Here is an 18,940-nt window from a genome sequence, read left to right on the forward strand (position 1 = left end):
TAGATTATATGTAGGACGGTGATAGATATTTACTGATAATTTGATAGTAAATATATTTATTTAGATTTTCTACGATTCATCAAGGGAAAAAGTAACTGCGGATATGCCACAGTTCATAAAATATGACGTAACTATTAAAGTTATTTTTAATTTTTGGTATTATTTTAAGTATTAAAATTAGTTTAATATTTAAATAAAAATTCAATTAAACTGTGTAAAATATATTTATTTCGTTGAAATAAAAATAATAGAAGTATAACTTCTTATGTGCGTACAAAGTACACACACTCTTTTTTCATTAGAAGGATGAAGTTAAAAAGTGGTAATGTTTTTTATGATTGGCGATAAACTTTTGTATGCACCACGTCAGTAAAGACTATCGAACTCATTTGTTACTCGCCTCGCTCACTTCGCTCCCTCTGCTCGTAATATCAGACTCGTTCGATAAAGAGTCACTTTACTGACTTAATACATAAATAACTATTATAAGTCTTTATATGTTTTAGTGAAGAACATTTTTAAAATTCCCAATGGACTCTTAAGACTGTATGCATCGATATGCAGCATAGCCCAACAGTTTGTTGATTTGTGTGCTCGTACGATCATTGAAAAGAAAATTAAATCCAGCTTGAATCAGTCTAACTTGGCATATCTTATTAAACAATTAGAAGGTAAGGTTTTATATAAGGCCAAACACTAACTTTATACTTGTAAAAATAGCAAATTGACGGTTGTCTTACGTGGTCTCGATCTTGTCCGATCTTACTTGTCGACATATAGCCATGCTTTTAGTTGATAATTCTTAGGGTGACATTTGTATCCTCAGTAATAGGTTGTTCAATAAGTTTTGCGGTTCGATAAGAAAAACACAATTTTATGACTTGAAATACACTTTATTATTCAGTATAGTCTTCCTGAACATCAATACACTTGTCTCAATGAGATTTTAATTGATAAATTCCATCCCTTGGCCCTTAGGAAGAATCAGGAAGGGCTGCAAAATACGCTTCCACAGCTGTTATATACTCATCATTTGATGAAAAACGCTTTCCACGCATAAATTTTTTTACGTATTGAAACTAATGGAAGTCGCTAGGAACCAAATCTGATTAATACTGTGGATGCTCCAATAATTCGAACTTTACTTCATAAATTTTAGCCTTTGGTAAAATGCTCATATGACACGCTGCATTTTCTGATGAAAAAGGATTTTTATCTTTTGCAAACCGGGCCTTTTTTCACGATTTTTTTCCTTCAGCTGGTCTAGGTTACAATAATATCCAGAATTTATTGTTTTGTCGGTTTGCAAGTATGTAATCCACAAAAAAAAATCCTATATTCTCCTTCTCATAGGCATCTTTTAGTGCGTCACAGTTTTTCGATTTCTTTCTAACGCATTAAGTTGGAAGTGACAGAAAAAAGGTACGTCCGTGATTAAAATCATTTATAACATTTATTCTAGTTGCTGATAGATGGCGCTATAATAAAAAAAAATGATTTATGTATTATCTATACGACTATAATCTGTACAATTTATAAAACTATACAAATCAAAGAACATGCCTTTTTATAAATGAAATAAACACAATTGATTTGTTTTTATACCAAATTACGATTCTGACAACTGTCAGTTTTAATTAAAATGTCATGCTATGATGTGATTTTCTACATTCTTAAAATCATATATTACATATTACATCATTAATGACACGCTGAAAGACTGAGAAGAATACTAAATTATAGTCGTATACATATGTAATAGGTAAGTAATCAGTAAATCGGTAAAATTAAATTTTTTTTTTCGATTATAGCGCCATCTATCAACAACTGGAATATCTGTTATACGTGTGTATGTATCACAGACGTGTTTTTTTTCTGTCACTTGCGTCACACTGAAAAAAGTTTCTGAGAAGAACCATAACATCCCAAAAACTGATGTTAAAATCTTTTTGGCCGATTTCTGGATACAAACTCGTTTTGAAGCCGAAAAACCAGATTCTACTACTATTTAACCTCTTGGTTTGATTCAGGACCATGGTGATAGACCAAGTTTCATCCATTGTGATCAATCGACACACAAAATCTACTTTATCCTTTCGATAACGCCCTAAATATTGCTGAGAAAGTCTCATTCGAATGTGTTTGTGTTCCGTTGTCAGCAAATGCGGCACACATTGCGACCACAACTTTTTGAAACCCAATACTTCGGCCAAAATATTGCTTACACTGCCCGATGTAATGCCTAGAGATTCTACTAAATCACTTTCAGTTACTCGACGAGTTTCCAATACCATATTATCCTGTGTTTTTTCTACGATTTCTGCAGTTGTTGCTGTTTTTGGTCGTTCTTGACGTGGCTTGTCTTCAAAGCTTGAACGTCCACGTTTAAATTGAGCAACTCACTTTCTACTGTAATAATTGAAAGCGAAAAGTCCTTATACACTTTCAACATTCGTTCTAAGTTTTCTTTGCTTTTAAACCTTCCAAAAATAAAAATTCAATAACTGCACGATACTTGATTATATATTTCCATTGTAAAAAATACTGTGACCCATCGATACTAAATGTCTTCTAAAAAATAATGAATTGACAGATTGAAATAAAACTTCACATACGTTCTTATGAAGAGTGTACCAACAGAATAACGAAAAAATAGCCTAGTAGCAACGCCCTCTCTTATCGAACCACAAAACTTATTGAACAACCTAGTATTCACAAGAAAACAGTCTTATCGTTCAATATTTTAATTTTAGATGTAATCTTCGACGAACACACTCCGGTTAGTAAAGAGGAATTATCTAGAAGGAAGGTGAGGGCAGTGGAAGAACTAGAAAACTCTATCTCAAATATATTGACTCAAATATTAGGACCTGGAATTAAAGATGGCGCTAAACTGTTATTGGAAATTGTTCAAAATCCTCATTTTAATAAACAGGTATTCTAGTTAATTTCATTAATTCATTATGTATACTGAATGTACGAGGGCAATTCGTAAAATAAGATTCCCATGAATTTTAAAAATAGACAGCTTTATTTTTGTACTTTCGTACTTATTTTGATCTTCTTCATGTGCCTCATCCTTGAAGGATATTGACAATCATCATGACAGAGGTCATTCGATTCCTCAAAGGGTTGGCATTAAAATTATATAACACGGAGAAGAAATAAAAGGTGATTGGCGAGGTGCTAGGCGAGGTGATAGGCCAGGTGAACGGCGAGGTGATATGCGAGGTGATAGGCGGTGTGATTGGCGAGGCGAGGTAACAGGCGAGATGGTTGGCTAGGTGAGAGGCGCGAACTGCACAAGATACTTCTCTGAGATTGTTGCCAACTTTAATAAAAGCTGGCACGGGCGCCCATATAAAAATTTTTAGTGGGGGGCCAGAGGTGAAGGTTTTGCTCTGCCTTGACTTCATTATCAATACTAAAGCATATAAGCCATTAAGTGTTCCTTTGATTTTGGGAATAAGGTATAATCACTTGGTGCTAGATCCGGACTGTAGGGACTAGGGGGTCACTTTTCCCCATAAACTTCGATTAACTGACGATGAATGTCAATGGTTGAAATCCGTTTTGTCTTTAAAAAACGTATTACATCACAAATTTCCGTTTGGCGGTAAGAGAGATCAGGAGCTCCTTCTTCGAAGGTTGCTTAGTTGGCACTGAGCAATGCAGTATGCAGCAAGGAGAGAGAGGCAGAGTTAATGCTCAAAGCAGTGTTGCCAGATTTCTCCGGCACGTCGCATTCTTTCTCAGCGGCATAGAAAACATTTTTTTTACGAATGATCCCGGTAGGTAGTCGTTGAAGTAGTATATAGAAATACTGTCTAATCTTCGGGATCAGTGGAGGATGATTGTCTGTTATTGAAACACCAATAATAGCACTTATAAAATTTATTGATAGCGACTGACACCAGGGTAGTACAACCAACCCCGGGAGAGCGTATGTAGTTGTACTGATATGTGACTCGTACGCGAATTAGTTTTAGTCTGTTATAATGCTACATATTGACTCGCTGAAGTTACTCGAAGGAATGAAGTTAAAGCCACATCTGGTCTGGTTAAGTTGATTCTAAAAGTATATTCTCTCTTGTTGGCAACATGAATTGGGTCATATAGCCCACACGACCAAAAGAACAAAGGTTTTTACTTATTCAACTAAATTAATGTCCATTGTTTATGAATTTTAATATTGTTTAAATATTAAAATTTAAAGTTTAAACATAACATTGTTTATGAATTGCAACAATTAAACAAATTAAATAAACCCGCACATGTTTGAATATAATAACAAATTGGTTGATGTGATATACGGGGTGATAAAAATATACTGTTTAATATCGGATATGTTAAATAACTTCTTCTTCATCATCATTCTCTTTGCCTTATCCCTATGTGGGGCCGGCTTCTCTGATTGCATATCTCTACAAAATTCTATCTTTTGTCATATCAATATTAATTCTCTTTATCAACATGTCCTGCCTAATCGTCTCCTCCATGTATTCCTCTCATAGTCCTTCCAGAAACCTGCAACAGCAATTCTTCGTAATGGGTGATTAACGTCTCGACGTTGAACATGACCAAACCGTCTCAACCTATGCTCTCTCATTTTGGCATCAATTGGTGCCACACCTAGACTTCCCCTAATATATTCATTTTTAATTTTATCCTTTTTTTTCACTCCACTTATCCATCTAAGCATTCTCATTTCCTCCACATGCATCCGTTGTTCCTCTTTCCTTTTCACTGCCCAACATTCAGTTCCGTACATCATAGCCGATCTTATGGCTGTTTTATAGAATTTTCCTTTCAGCTTCTTCAATTTACATAATTATAACATATTAATATTTATTTCCTTTTCAGCTAGCCTATAACTTATTGGATATCGTACTGACAGAAATGTATCCCATGCTGGATAAAAACGAAGAACACTATTGAAATTTAATAATTTTGACAGCTATAGCATTTTATGGAGGCATTTTATTGTACAAAATATAGTATTAGAAATATTTATACGAATGATCTGAGGAAAAAAATTCTATATTAGAATAGAATGAAGAATTAAAGGAAAAGAACATACTGCGTTATAGAAAAGCTGGATGGTAAAAGTATAAGCATAATGAGGAAAAGATCCATCCTGATGTACCAAAACATCAACGTTCTGGTCATTGCCTAAAAGTTAAACAAAATGAACATGAGATCTGACAACACAAATACCATATTATGGAAGTATGCCAAATAATACACAACTTATATAGGGTCTCCCAAAAGTAGCGAAACGGTCGAACTGAACATCGAATCGAAAAACTGGAAATTACGTGTTCAATACTTTTCAAAAAACTATCGAATGACACGAAACACGACTTCCACCCCCTGGAGGTGGGGTTCTGGTAACTTTAAAATCTTAAATGGAAACCCACAGGTTTTATTGCAGATTTGGATTCCTTGCGTAAAAGTAAGCAACTTTTATTCGAGGCATTTTTTCGAATTGTGAATAGATAGCGCTATAATCGGAAAAACGATATATCGTGATACCATAGGTAAATTACAGAAACGGTCTAATATCTCGAAAAATTCGCTTCCAAATGAAAAACCAAAAAACACGTGTTTAATATTTTTCAAAAGCCTATTGAATGACACCAAACATGACTCCTCACTCCACACCCTAGTGGAAGGAAGGGGGGGGGGGGGGGGACTCAAAAATCTTAAATAGGAACCCCCGTTTTATATTGCAGTTTTTGATTTGTCGTGAAAGAATAAGTAATATTTATTCGAAACATTTTTTAGAAATTTTGATAGATGGCGCTAATAAATCGTATTCTTGCGCCATCGATCAACAATTTTAAAAAATGTTACTTATTTTTTCATGAGGTATCCATGTTTGCAATATAAAACGGTGGTTCCAATTTAAGATTTTAAAGTTTTAAAGTGGAAAGAAATTTTTGAGGTATTCGATAGGTTTTTGAAAAATATCAAACACGTATTTTTTGGTTTTTCATTTGGAAGTGTATTTCCCGAGATATTAGACCGTTTCTATAATTTACCTATGGTATCACGATAAATCGTTATTTCCAATTATAGCGCCATCTATCCACAATTCGAAAAAATGTCTCGAATAAAATTTGCTTACTATTACGTAAGGAATCCAATTCTGCAATAAAAATTGGGGTTTCAATTTAAGATTTTAAAGTTACCCCCCACCCCACCTCCATAGGGTGGAGTGGGGGTCGTATTTGGTGTCATTCGATAGATTTTTGAAAAATATTGAGCACGTATTTTTCTGTTTTCCGATCCGATGTTCATTTCGCAAAATATTCGACCGTTCCGCTACTTTTGGGACACCCTGTATAAGAATCACGTCTATCATGTTAGTTGTTCGTCACATACGTCAAAAGTGCCATACATTTGTCACATTAGGTATGTGTTATTTTTTGGAATTACTGGAGATTATCTTACTGCATTAAGACATTCATTGAATTTTTATGTTTATAAATCGTCCATTACACTGATCTCTGTATTTCCCATTCTGTAACTTTTTCATATTTTGAATTTTTATATCGTCTATAATTAAGTTACAATACAAGGAGACTTAATTAAAGCTAATTATTATACATTTTTAATATCTGGTTAGTATTACCTGTTATAAAATAGTTTAGTTAAATTAATAAATTTAGAGCGAATGCAAAATGTGATATTACTTTCAAAAATCATAAGTATTTTATATATTTATATTGTTATAGTTTTATTTTGCTTCATTTAATAAATGTTTTGATGTTTATTACTTTTTTTTATTTGCTTAATTTAATATATTCATACAGGATACCAGTCGCGGTGTGCAAGTACTTGGAAGGGAAACGAGAAACGACCGTGCGCGAGTCGCGGAGAAATATTACAACTATCTTAAATAATTCATATTGTCAATTGAAATTGTCAAATTGACGTATATTTCATACCTTCTGTCATTGAAGCAGAAAAATTATATATTGCTTGCATTACTGCATTTTAATAACTAATTTTATTTACTACATACAATTGTTTACGTTTTATTAACATAACCTGAATCTTATTTTTTCTTATTATTTTTTTGGACTATGGCCTTGACAATTATCCAGCAACCAGGACTAATATAATTGGCCAATATAATTAAAAGTGCGAATAAAAGTACAGAGCGTAGAAATAGAGGTCGCTTTGCCGAACTTGCACGGTCCCAATACTTGTTTCATAGAGTTGAGTAAAGGTTTCGGCACACATGCAAAACTTTTTAACATTTTACAATCACTGAAATCGATTATCATGATAATATACTATTGTGTTTCAATTTATCAATCAAAGATAGAATAAAAATTTTAATTTTTTTTTAATATAACGCGGGCACATATATTTGATACACCCTGTATATTGATTTGTAACTATTTATTATAAGTAGTTTTTAAGTTTATCGTTAGTAAGTTTTTCCCTGAAAAATAAAACACATTAGGAAAGAAAGTGATATGAATAAGACAATAATTGTTCAGGGTATTTGGAGATTATAACGGTGTTTTGTTATGCACGATTCCAATAGCCACATTAATTAGTTCTTAGGAAATTAAGGCAAAGAAAGTTTGGAATTTTAAATATGTTTGTTTAATGATAGGAATATTTTTGAAAGAATGACATGTTTGTTGTCGAATAAAAAAAAGGAAGGTGGGGAGATAAATGTTTCTGATTGGCTAGACAATTTGGAAGGGGGAAAGAGAAGCTTGAAAGTTGAGACAGTTTGAAAAAGAAAAGATTATTATGTTATTGGCATCGCTGAAGAGCAGTCAACGTTTTCGTGGATAGTTAGATAGCAAGTACCAGTGGGTGTTTTGATAGTGGAGAATAGAGCTGAAAAGTGGAACGAGAGTCAGATCAAATTGAGACGAAATACCTCTTTGATTCTGTATTATTGTGAGAAGGAGAGGAGAGACTTTTTGGAGTTTGTGTTTTTGTTCGAGAATTGGTGCTGGTATGCTGATAGATTTGAAGCTTGTGAACGGAGAGGGCTTTGATGGGTAGCCTAACATAGTCAACGAGGGATAGCTGTTTTGGGTCAAGAGAAGACATCAGAGTGAGTGAAGCAAAAGGTCAGTCAATTTATGTGAAAGATATTTTTATGTTCGGAAACTAAAATTTTGAGTAAAAGCCTATGAATTAAGATTCCAATATTTCAAAAAGTAAATAGGAAGTATAGGTAATTTTGCGAATACCTAAATTTGTTTGTTTAGCTTGTTTTATCAAAGTCATCGGGAACAAACCGATAAATTGTTTTTTTTAACTAGAATAAATTTAAGTGATAAGAATTTCATTCGGACAGCTATGTCCACAGGTTTTAAATTTAATCAATTTTTAGAGTATTGATTTTGATAATAAAAGACAATTCTGTATGCTTATTTTATATTTCTGTTTAATTCCTTTTCCTAATATTTTTTCCCGATTAGAACCAACTAAGAAATACTGAAACCACGAGAGAAGATAAGTATAACATAAGATAATTTAGATATTTTTTTTGTATTATAAAAAGGCACCCTGAGATTTTTACTTAAATTTTGTATGATTTGCGACAATTGGATAATTAATTGGAGTAATCAAATAAAGATAAATTGATATTAAAGTAATAAAAAGTAGATCATAACAATACAGTGAGATCAAATCACGGTTATTATGGTTTGTTTTTAAACCAAGAGGAGTGATTCAAATTTATCGCTTGTAATTGGTCCAACCGCAGGCAAGTTTACTCCACTGTTATGAAATTTTGACACTAATGACATTTATCACATTTTGACACCATTGACATTTCATAGGATAATTAAGTTATATGGGCGAGAGAGAGAGAGAGACATACTTTATTGATACAATGTACCAAAAGGCCATCGACCGAAGTCTTTCAGCCAACGAAGTTATATGGGCGATTTTTTGTTTTCTGTTATTCCTTTAATTTTTAGTCTGCTTTTATATAAAAAGCAGTTATTTTTAGAACTCTTTAATGGCGTATTAATATAATATTTATGGATTACCGTTGAGGGCTGACATGATCAATCAAAAAAGATGTATTTGGTTATTTTTCTAATGACTTTCTTGGGTGTGAATCTGTCTTTTTAGTTTACTTCTGGTTAAAAAATAAACTATAGACATTTACTATGGTTGTCTTGTCCGACGGTGACAACGGTGAAAAGGAAACCTTTTTTGACTGATGTTCACAAGAGTAGATGCTTTGCATTTTGTAATGAATTCATAAATCGTGACAAGGCAACTTTTGGTTGAACATTGCATTTTCTGATGAAAAAGTGTTTTAAACTTATATACAGTCGGAAAAATGAAAGAATACCCATGAACGATCACATCAATCACTTATGTTGTATTTGCTGTCTTTTTCTATAAATAACAAACGTTTGTTATAGAAAAAGACAGCAAACACAAAATAAGTGATTGATGTGATCGTTCATGAGTATTCTTTCATTTTTCCTACTGTAGCAATGGTCGAGTAAAGGCCGGCGCCCACTTATACGGAACGGATCGCGACGATCGGCATTTTAATATTTTCGTGTATTAGTGGAGTCACTGAAGGTGGATATGAGCTATTACCTCCGATTTCGTTGAACCTCCATCGATTTTCATGAAAATTGGTGAATAGATAGAGAATACCTCAAGGAACAAAGGTGACATGATGCCAACTTGCGCTTTTATCCTGGGGGTGGATGCCACCCCTTCTCGGGGGTGAAAATTATTTTAATTAAAATAATACCATAAATCGATAGAGGGACAAATTATAAGTAAAATGTGTTATATAAAGTTATTAAAATAAATCAAAACTTTTTGAGTTTTTAAACATCAAAGATTTTAATTTTTCGTGAGCAATATGCATGTTTTTAACCGATTTTTCATAAATAACTCAAAAACTGTAAGTTTTTAGAAAAAAGTTATAATTACCAAAATTGAAGCTAATAAAAAATGAAATAAACGAGTTACTAAAAAAACATTTTAGTTTTAATTTAAAGTGAGTTATAGGTAATTGAATGTATATTTTTTTCGGCGAGTCCCCAAATCCAAATATTCAATCTGAAATAACGGGAAAATTATGCATTTTATAACATAACGTATTAAACATTTGTCAAATTACTTAAAAATATCTATCAAATGAGTCCCCGAACAAGTTGATAGCGTGACAAGTTTATGCACCAAAAATTTTTCAAAATTTATCTTTTAAAAATTTTTCCAAAAAATGGTATTGTTTTCTTTTAATAAACCCGTCAGTTTTTACGATATTAGGTTCGCCTAAAAACCATTTGAAAGCTAATTTCAAGGGATAATAAACAAAGTTTATCCTTTTAACCCTCTTACTTTTTTAAAACTAAAAGGTTAAATAGTCCCGATTACATGGTTGTCGCAGCAAAATTTAAGTTTTAAACGTTTCTATCTCGGTTATTTTTTACCCTAAGGAAATAGTAAAAACAGAATATTTGGTACATGAAAAACTAAAATTTGGTTAAATATCATTTTTTACGTATATTGAGTATTTTTGGAGTTATTATCAAAAGAAAATGAAAATTACAATAATTTTAAAAATTCTGATTTTCCTAAATTGTCTTTTTTTCAAAAATATGCATTCGAAACCGGTCAAAATTATTGAAATCATTAGTTATGCTAATATAAAGAAATTATAGTAAGGATTACTATAAATTTTAATTTTTGTGGAAATGGCGTGTTTTATTTTTCACTTTTTCCTAAAAAATTCGAAAGGGCTCTCTTATTTTCATCATAACTTGCTTAATTTTGATGCTATTAACTTCTCCTGGACCTCATTTGATAGGTATTCCGAAGTTCTTTGATAAGTGTATAACACGTACATTTTATAAATGGAACGTTTTCGAGTTATTTAAGCTTGGATACTTAGATTTGAGTACTCGTCTAAAAAATATACATTCAATTACCCCTAACTCACTTTCAATTAACATTAGTTTAGTTTTTTAAGCTAGGAGTTTATTTCGTTTTTCATTAGCTTCAATTTTGGCAATTAGAATTTTTTTGAAAAAACTAGTTTTTGAGTTATTTATAAAAATTCGGTTAAAAACATGTGCTTTTTCTCACGAAAAATTAAAATCTTTGACATAACTTTATATGTATAACAAATTTTGCTTAGAATTTGACCCTCTATCGATTTATTTTAATAACTATATGTATAACAAATTTTGCTTAGAATTTGACCCTCTATCGATTTATGGTATTATTTTTAATAAAATAATTTTTACCCCCGAGAAGGGGTGGAATCGACCCCCAGGATAAAAGCGCAAGTTGGCGTTATGTCACCTTTGTTCCTTGAGGTATTCTCTAACTACTCACCAATTTTCATGAAAATCAATGGAGGTTCAAAGAAATCGGAGGCGAAAACCTTCAGTGACTGCACTATATTGGCTGTGAGTTTCGACGGTAGTGCTCTCTCGCGGTTTGACATTTGTGCTTTTCTGATAAAATTGGTGTATGTGAAATATACAAAACGAGAAAAATAGATATTTATCTAGAAAAACACAAATTATGAAGGGAATATTATTGTAACCTGATTACTGAACGGATACACAGAATTAATATTAAAAGTAATTATGTTTTTTTCTATTTTATTCATTATAATTTTAATATTTAATATATAAATTCGTGCGACTGGATGACTGCTTACGCAAGAGGCAATTGAGAAAAAGAAGAAGTTTATGTGAAATTTAGAGGTTACCTGTTTTTATTGGCTCCTTAGAATATAAAATAACCGTTATATTATAAGATTGGCTAATATACACGTTTATTTTATATTCTAAGATTGGCTCTAGGTTTCGTCGGTAGCGCTCTCGCGATTTGAAACTTGTACTTTTCTGATAAAATTTTCAAATTCAATATACAAAACTGCCACTAACAGTGCTGCGAAAACTGTCAAATTCCTCTACTCATCGGCTCACAACGAATAGGGCTTATCATTCACAGTCATTTGTTTCGAGCTTCTGTCATAAGTCGTATAATCCGTGTATATTAATATCATACACAGATTATACAACATATGACATAAGCTCGAAACAAATGACAGTCGATGAAAAGCCCTATTCAAATGGCTCAGCGCGATGTGCTACGATTCCGTAAAGTAGGCGCCGAGCCATTTGAATACACGAAAATATTAAAATACCGATCGCAGCGGGCTGTTTCGTATGAGTGGGCGCCGACCTTAAGAGTTTATAGACGAAAAAGAGAAATCATAGGTTTGATGTATAAGTATAGGAATAAGTACTCAACATTTAAGGAATAGTGGAGGATTACCGGTCAACGTATACGGATGGATATCTGCTGAAGGCCCATCTTACCAACGTCGCCTTGAGAACAGCAGAAATGTTTTGCAGTTATCTTATCTAAAAGAATATCCAGGACAATTATTAATATTTTACGTAAGCTTTTGAATGTGGGTAAAATAAAACGACATTTTAATATAAATATTTTAATTAAGATCTCTATCTTCTAAGTATTTATATTCAAAAGTAAATCCTTCCTTTTTCCTTTGTCCCCACTTCTCATAATCGAAGTAAATATAAGTCCCCTGCAACAAAAGAAAATATACAGTTATCAGAATTAATTTAACAATAATAATTTTATTTTTCTATTTCTGCAGTACAATATGAAGATTTATACAGCGAAGTCTCTTAAATTCCATGTTAACAAGCTCTTTGACGTTACCTGGTTTATTTACATAGACTTTGCTTTTGAAATCATCTTCTTTAGGAGCTCCTCTAATGGAGATTGACTGTGACTTCTCCGTCATGTGGTTTTATTAGAGTTGCGAGGTCTGGTCCTGTACAATCCTTGATGTTACGCCCTCTTTCTCCTAAGTGCCTTCTCTATTGAGGTTGGCGATCAATATGGCAAATTTCTATCTGTTCTGGGCTTGATGAATTAAGTCATTCCCTGTTGTGGGGGTCCAATCTTTGATGTTTCGGAGCCAGGATTTTTTCTTTCTTCCTTCTTCTTCTTCCTCTTTATAAGCAATTCTGCTTGTTCATTGGCGGATTGATACCTCTATGGAAGGTTGTCGCTCCATCTTTTGCGCGGTCGGCCGATACTTCTTCTGCCGATTGGTGATTTATCTCGTGCTATTTTGACCACACGTGTCTCCCCCATTCTGGTTATATGGTTGTTCCATTCTTTTTTTCTATTTAGTGTCCATTCGTTTATACACTGTACGTTACATTGTCTTCTAATATCTTCGTTCCTCTTTCGATCTCTCAGTGTATTTCCTGTAATTCTTCTCAGTACTCTCATCTCTGCCGTTTCCAGTAGTCTTTGTGTTGTGGCTGTATCGGGTCTTGTTTCTGATGCATATGTCATTATTGGTCTTACACTGGCTTTATAAATTCTTGACTTCATCTCAGTGTTAATATGTCGGTTTCGCCATATAGTGTTATTAAGGCATCCTGCCAATCTATTTGCTTTTTGTACTTGATTTCTCACTTCTTTGTGTAGGTCTCCGTAACTTGACAATGTAATTCCAAGGTATTTTACTTCCATTACTTGTTCAATACTGATACCATCAATTTCTATTTTGCATCTGATTGGTTCTTTACTGATTACTAAAGTTTTAGTTTTTTGAGATGAAATTGTCATATTGAATTCTTTTGCTCTTATGTTAAATCTGTGGACTAATCTTTGCAGACTATCTTCATCTTGGGCTATCAATATTGCGTCGTCTGCGTAGCAGAGTATTTTTACTTCTTTGTTTCCCATTCTATATCCTCTTCCTTTGTTGACGTTTTTGATGATTTCATCCATGATTAAATTGAAAAGCAGAGGACTCAATGAGTCTCCCTGTCTTATTCCGCTGCCTATATCTACAGGTTCTGTAAGTTGTCCATCTATTCTGACTTCCATCTTGTTATTTTGGTAGATGTTCTCAATAGTTTTTATGATATCTAGAGGGATTTCTCTATTATACAGAAGGTGGATTACATCCCTGAGTCTTACTCTGTCAAATGCTTTCTTTAAGTCAATCAGACATAGAAATGCTGGTCTATTATACTCTAGTGATTTCTCAGTAATTTGCTTTATGACGAATATTGCATCTGTACACGATCTTCCAGTACGAAAACCCTGTTGTTCATCTGCTAAACTTATCCTCTGATTCATAAGGTCTTGTAAGATTTTAGTTGTAAGTTTTAGGGTAGTATTTAACAAGTTGATACCTCTGTAGTTCTCTGGCTGCTTTTTATCTCCTTTTTTGAATAGTAGGATTAGTTCGCTCGTTCTCCATTCTTCCGGTATTTTACCGTGTTTTATGATTTTGTTAATTAATGTTGTTAATTGTTCTGTCATTGCTGCTCCACAATATTTCAGTAGTTCGTTTGGTATTCCATCCTTACCTGCAGCTTTTCTGTTCTTCAGCTTTTCGAGTGTTTTTCGTACTTCCTGTGCACTTATATTAACATCTTCATCTGTGGTAATTTCTGGTGTTTCCGGTTCTAGCATTATTTGTTCTTCCTCTGCATAAAGCTTTTTTAGATAGTCAATCCATGTATCCTTTTCTATGTGTTTTGGTTCTATTAGTTCCTTTACCTCCATTCTTTGACCTCTTATAAAGCACCATATTTCCTTTTGGAGACCATAAAAATCATGTTCCATTTCTTTCGAAAAACGTTCCCAGTGATCGTTTTTTATTCTTCTTACTACTGAATGTGTTTCGTTTCTTATGGTCTTATAATTATCGTATGCCTCTTGTGTTTTAGTTGACATGTATTTTAGGTAGGCTTTTTTCTTCTCTTTACATTTTTCCTTCACTTCTGTACAAAACCATGGAGTTCTTCGTCTTGGAAGCAATTTATTTTTATTAATGTTTCTTTCACCAAGAACTTCCTTGGCTGAGGCTAAGATATTAGACTTAATTTTTGCCCAGCTTTCTTCGACTCCGTCACTTTCTGTGATATACATGTTGCTGCTTTTTTCCGTTAGTCTTTTTTGGAATAGGTATCTGGTGGAGTCGTCCTGTAAGGTTTCGACTTTAATCTTGGTGGTGTATTCTGCTGTTTTGTTATCACATAGATGTGTTTTCATTCTGATTTTGCACAATACCAATTTATGATCGCTTCCTATTTCTGCTGATGTTAGTGCTCTTACATCCAAGATTAGAGACGGGTGTAACTCTCTATTCGACAGAATATAGTCTATCATAGATCTTTGTCCTCTAGTGTTTTCAAAAGTGTATTTGTATTGTTCTTTGTGAGGGAAAAATGTATTGTTAATTCGTATTTCATTTATGCTGCAGAGGTCCGTTCTTTCTTCCTATACCCTTAATAGTCCATGTGGTGAGACCGCTCCCGTCTGAAAAAATTTCTGATTCGTTTTCTTTGTGGTGGATTCCTATTAAAAAATGTCACCTTTAAACAAATCTGAAGGGTGCCGGGCGGAATTTTTGGGCAGAAATTGTTTAAACAATTTTTTTAAGCAAACACAAAATATCACGTTTTTTTGTTCTGCAGCATATATTTTTGGGTCATTTTTGAAAGGTATCTCGTAATTTTTCTTAAAAATCGATAGTTTTCGAGTTATAGGCGATTTAAAATCTGAAAAATACGAAAATACGCATTTTCGAGGCTTAAAAACTCATATATTTAAATTAGTATTTTTGAGATTGCCAGCTACAAGATAAACATGCAGCTTCAAGATTCTGAAGAGTGATCGCGTCTAACCTTAATTTATACCGTTGTTTTTTAATTGTTAAATATGCGTGTTTATCCGATTTTTTTGTCGGTGCGGCGAGCTCTATTTCAAAAATCTCCTATTTGCCTCCGAAAAATATTTTTTCTAGATTCTTTGGGATATTCTAAATAAAATAAGTATCTTGATATTTTTCTCAAAAGTTAATAGTTTTAAAGTTATAAGCGATTTAACATCCGAAAAATGCCAAAAAAAGCATTTTTGGATTTTAAATCGCTGATAACTTTAAAACTGTTAACTTTTGAGAAAAATGTCAAGAAACTTATTTTATTTAGAATGTCCCAAAGAATCTAGAAAAAATACTTTTCGGAGGAAAATTGGAGATTTTTGAAATAGAGCGCTGCCCCGGCAAGAAAGTTTGATAGACATGCATATTTAACAATTAAAAAACAACGGTTTAGATTAAGGATAGACGCAATCACTCTTCAGAATCTTGAAGCTGAATGTTTAAACTTCAATTTAAGTATCTGGCAACCTCAAAAATACTAATTTAAATATGAGTTTTTAGGCTGCGAAAATGCGTATTTTCGCATTTTTCAGATTTTAAATTGCTTATAACTCGAAAACTATCAATTTTTGAGAAAATATACAAGATACCTTTCTTGTTTAGAATGACCCGCAAAACTTAAAAATATATGTTGCGGATCAAAAAAACGTGGTCTTTTGTATTTGTTTAAAAAAATTGTTTAAACAATTTCTGCCCAAAAATTCCGCCCGGCACCCTTCAGATTTGTTTAAAGGGGACACTTTTGAATAGGAATCCATAAAGAAACCGAATCAGAAATTTTTCCAGATAGGAACGGTCTCACCACATGGACTATAATATTGCCTGGAGCTGCTCAAATTCCCTATGGCGCATTACGTGTCCTAGATATGATGTCTTTCTAATTTTGATTGTATTGACCAGATGAGGATGTTGTATTGACCAGCTTATTCTTAGCATTAGGCGGTACATCCACATTTCGAATGAATTCAGTTTGTTGACGTCATACTGTTTTAATGACTATTTAGCTCTCTGCCCAGGTGTATGAAGCTTTGGGAACTCTGAAGGGTGATACCATTTATTTATATATTGGGTTTGGTTCATTGGGGTTCTTGTGGAATTTTGGTTTTGAAAAAGTTATTTTTAGTTGGTCTTCTGTTTTCGCTAATACTCCGGTGTCATCGGCATATCTTACATCGTTAATGATGATTCCATTGCCTCCGGCACCTTCAGGGCGATCTTCAAGAGAAGCTCTGATGATATGTTCGACATAAACATTCAATAATAGAGACACAATGCACCTTTGACGCACTCCTCGTTCTATGTTTATGTACGGTGTTTCCGTTGTCTGTTCGAACGCTTCCTGTGTGGTTCCAATATGTATTGCTTATGATAGCTATGTCGTGTCTCTCCAACCCTACTTCTTTTAGCACCTCAATGGATTTTTCGTGTCTGATGCGGTCGACGGCCTTTTTTTATAATCGTTGATGTTATGCAGCAGATCATTTGTCGTCTGCCAGGATGATGATTTCCTTCTATTTTTCCACCATTATTAGTTGAAGGAAGTTACCCTCAAGTTTGAATAAGATAAAAAGTTTTCCGTTTTTTAACAACTTCTACAAGTTCACGATCTCCATTCATACGTCTTAAAACTACTTCATTTCTAATATGGTCAGATCACGGAAATTTTAGAATGCGGCCGAGTATCCAATCTCAAGTTTTCCAGGCGTCGTAACGAGCTAATTTTGAACATCCAGGCTTCCATGCCGTGCAGTTTTAACTTTTTAAATTACCAACCAAAAGTCTAAGGGTATTAAATCCGGTGAACAAGGTGGCCATTCAATAAAATGTCATAACTATTCATCGGTTTGAAAATAAAATATTTCTTGAAAATAATTCCGCACATCATAAAATGTAACAAAAAGATCAAGAGATAATACTAACCTGTTCATATTCTTCATTAATAATTTTGGGTTCTTCGTGCCTCTGAAACCACATCATGTACTTGGTGTGGAATCTCCAGCTTTGTTTTTTGAGCGCTTTCGCCGCGAGGTATTGGGCTTTAGTACCTTCCATGTAGTAGAATACAAAAAAGAGGGTCTCCGTCGCTAATCTCTGGAAGAAATCTAAACTCTCAGAGTGGGCGAGGGGCGTTTGGATATAGTACGAAGGTGTTGTGCAAGGGCTCCTACAAACAAAAAAGGCATTTCAACGGTGTAAAGGCAAAACTTCAACAGTCAAAATGCCATAATTGTCTAAATCTTATTTTGGCATACATATGTATCGATATCAGTAACAAAGGCTATAGCGGGATAAGATGGTAAAATCTGCACTCGGCTGGATTCTTAGATGGGATTGGGCAATCGAAAGTACATAATTCAAAAACCCTCTAACCAAATTTTTAGCTCCCTATGTGACCCCAGGTGTCCCCTATCGAAAAAAATGTGTTTTTTGGAAAAACATTTTTTTTGAGCGATCTTTTGCTTTAAAAAATGTGAAAAAAATTGTGAGTGTACATTATTATACCCAAAATCACACTGATTTTTTTCAGATTTTTTGGATAAAAATTGACGCCAGAAAAATTTTTTGAATTTTTCAAAAAAATTTTAGGTTATGTAGGTAATTTTTGGCTAGCGCCGACAAAATTTTTTTTAGTGTATATTTTTCCGTTCTTTTGAATGGCAGGGATAGTTTTGCCATTTTCTCGCCGGAAATTGCTCAAAATTCGAAAAAACCCATTTTTTTGGTTCCCCCCCTCATGTTTTTAGTGTTTACTGAGCCATCTTTTCTTTAAAAAATCTGAAAAAAATTATGAACATACATTGATGCCCAAAAATATACTGTTTTTTTTTTTCAGATTTTTAGGATCAAAATTGAAAAATTTTGAATTTTTCAAAAATTTTTTAGGTTATGTAAGTAATTTTTGGCGAGCTCCGACATAATTTTTTTTAGTGTATTTTTTTCCGTTCTTTTGAATGGCTGGGATAGTTTTGCCATTTTCTCGCCGGAAATTGCTCAAAATTCGAAAAAACCCATTTTTTGGTTCCCCCCTCATATTTTTAGTGTTTACTGAGCGATTTTTTCTTTAAAAAAACTGAAAAAACTTATGAACATACATTGATGCCCAAAAATATACTGGTTTTTTTTTTCAGATTTTTTGGATCAAAATTGAAAAATTTTGAATTTTTCAAAAAATTTTTAGGTTAT

At 33.2% G+C, this 18,940-nt stretch overlaps 2 protein-coding genes across 8 annotated transcripts in view; one reads left to right on the plus strand and one right to left on the minus strand.

Moving 5' to 3' along the window:
• LOC114335669 (sorting nexin-14) overlaps nucleotides 1-6,778 on the plus strand; it is a 28,170-nt gene extending 21,392 nt beyond the window's left edge. For both annotated transcript variants that reach the window (XM_028285944.2, XM_028285946.2), the window contains 3 exons: nucleotides 507-671; nucleotides 2,754-2,935; nucleotides 4,864-6,778. In XM_028285944.2, the coding sequence (XP_028141745.1) occupies nucleotides 507-671; nucleotides 2,754-2,935; nucleotides 4,864-4,938 (422 nt within the window). In that variant the 3' untranslated portion in view covers nucleotides 4,939-6,778. The remainder of the gene's footprint in view (nucleotides 1-506; nucleotides 672-2,753; nucleotides 2,936-4,863) is intronic.
• Nucleotides 6,779-12,471: 5,693 nt separating this feature from the next.
• Nucleotides 12,472-18,940, minus strand: part of LOC114335665 (CCR4-NOT transcription complex subunit 3) — a 75,623-nt gene continuing 69,154 nt past the window's right edge. For all 6 annotated transcript variants that reach the window (XM_028285941.2, XM_028285939.2, XM_028285940.2 and 3 more), the window contains 2 exons: nucleotides 17,678-17,921; nucleotides 12,472-12,586 (listed from right to left, as the gene is read on the minus strand). In XM_028285941.2, coding sequence (XP_028141742.1) covers nucleotides 12,488-12,586; nucleotides 17,678-17,921 — 343 coding nt within the window. In that variant the 3' untranslated portion in view covers nucleotides 12,472-12,487. The remainder of the gene's footprint in view (nucleotides 12,587-17,677; nucleotides 17,922-18,940) is intronic.

This window comes from Diabrotica virgifera, chromosome 2 (assembly GCF_917563875.1).
Source record: "Diabrotica virgifera virgifera chromosome 2, PGI_DIABVI_V3a".
Lineage (NCBI taxonomy): Eukaryota > Metazoa > Arthropoda > Insecta > Coleoptera > Chrysomelidae > Diabrotica > Diabrotica virgifera.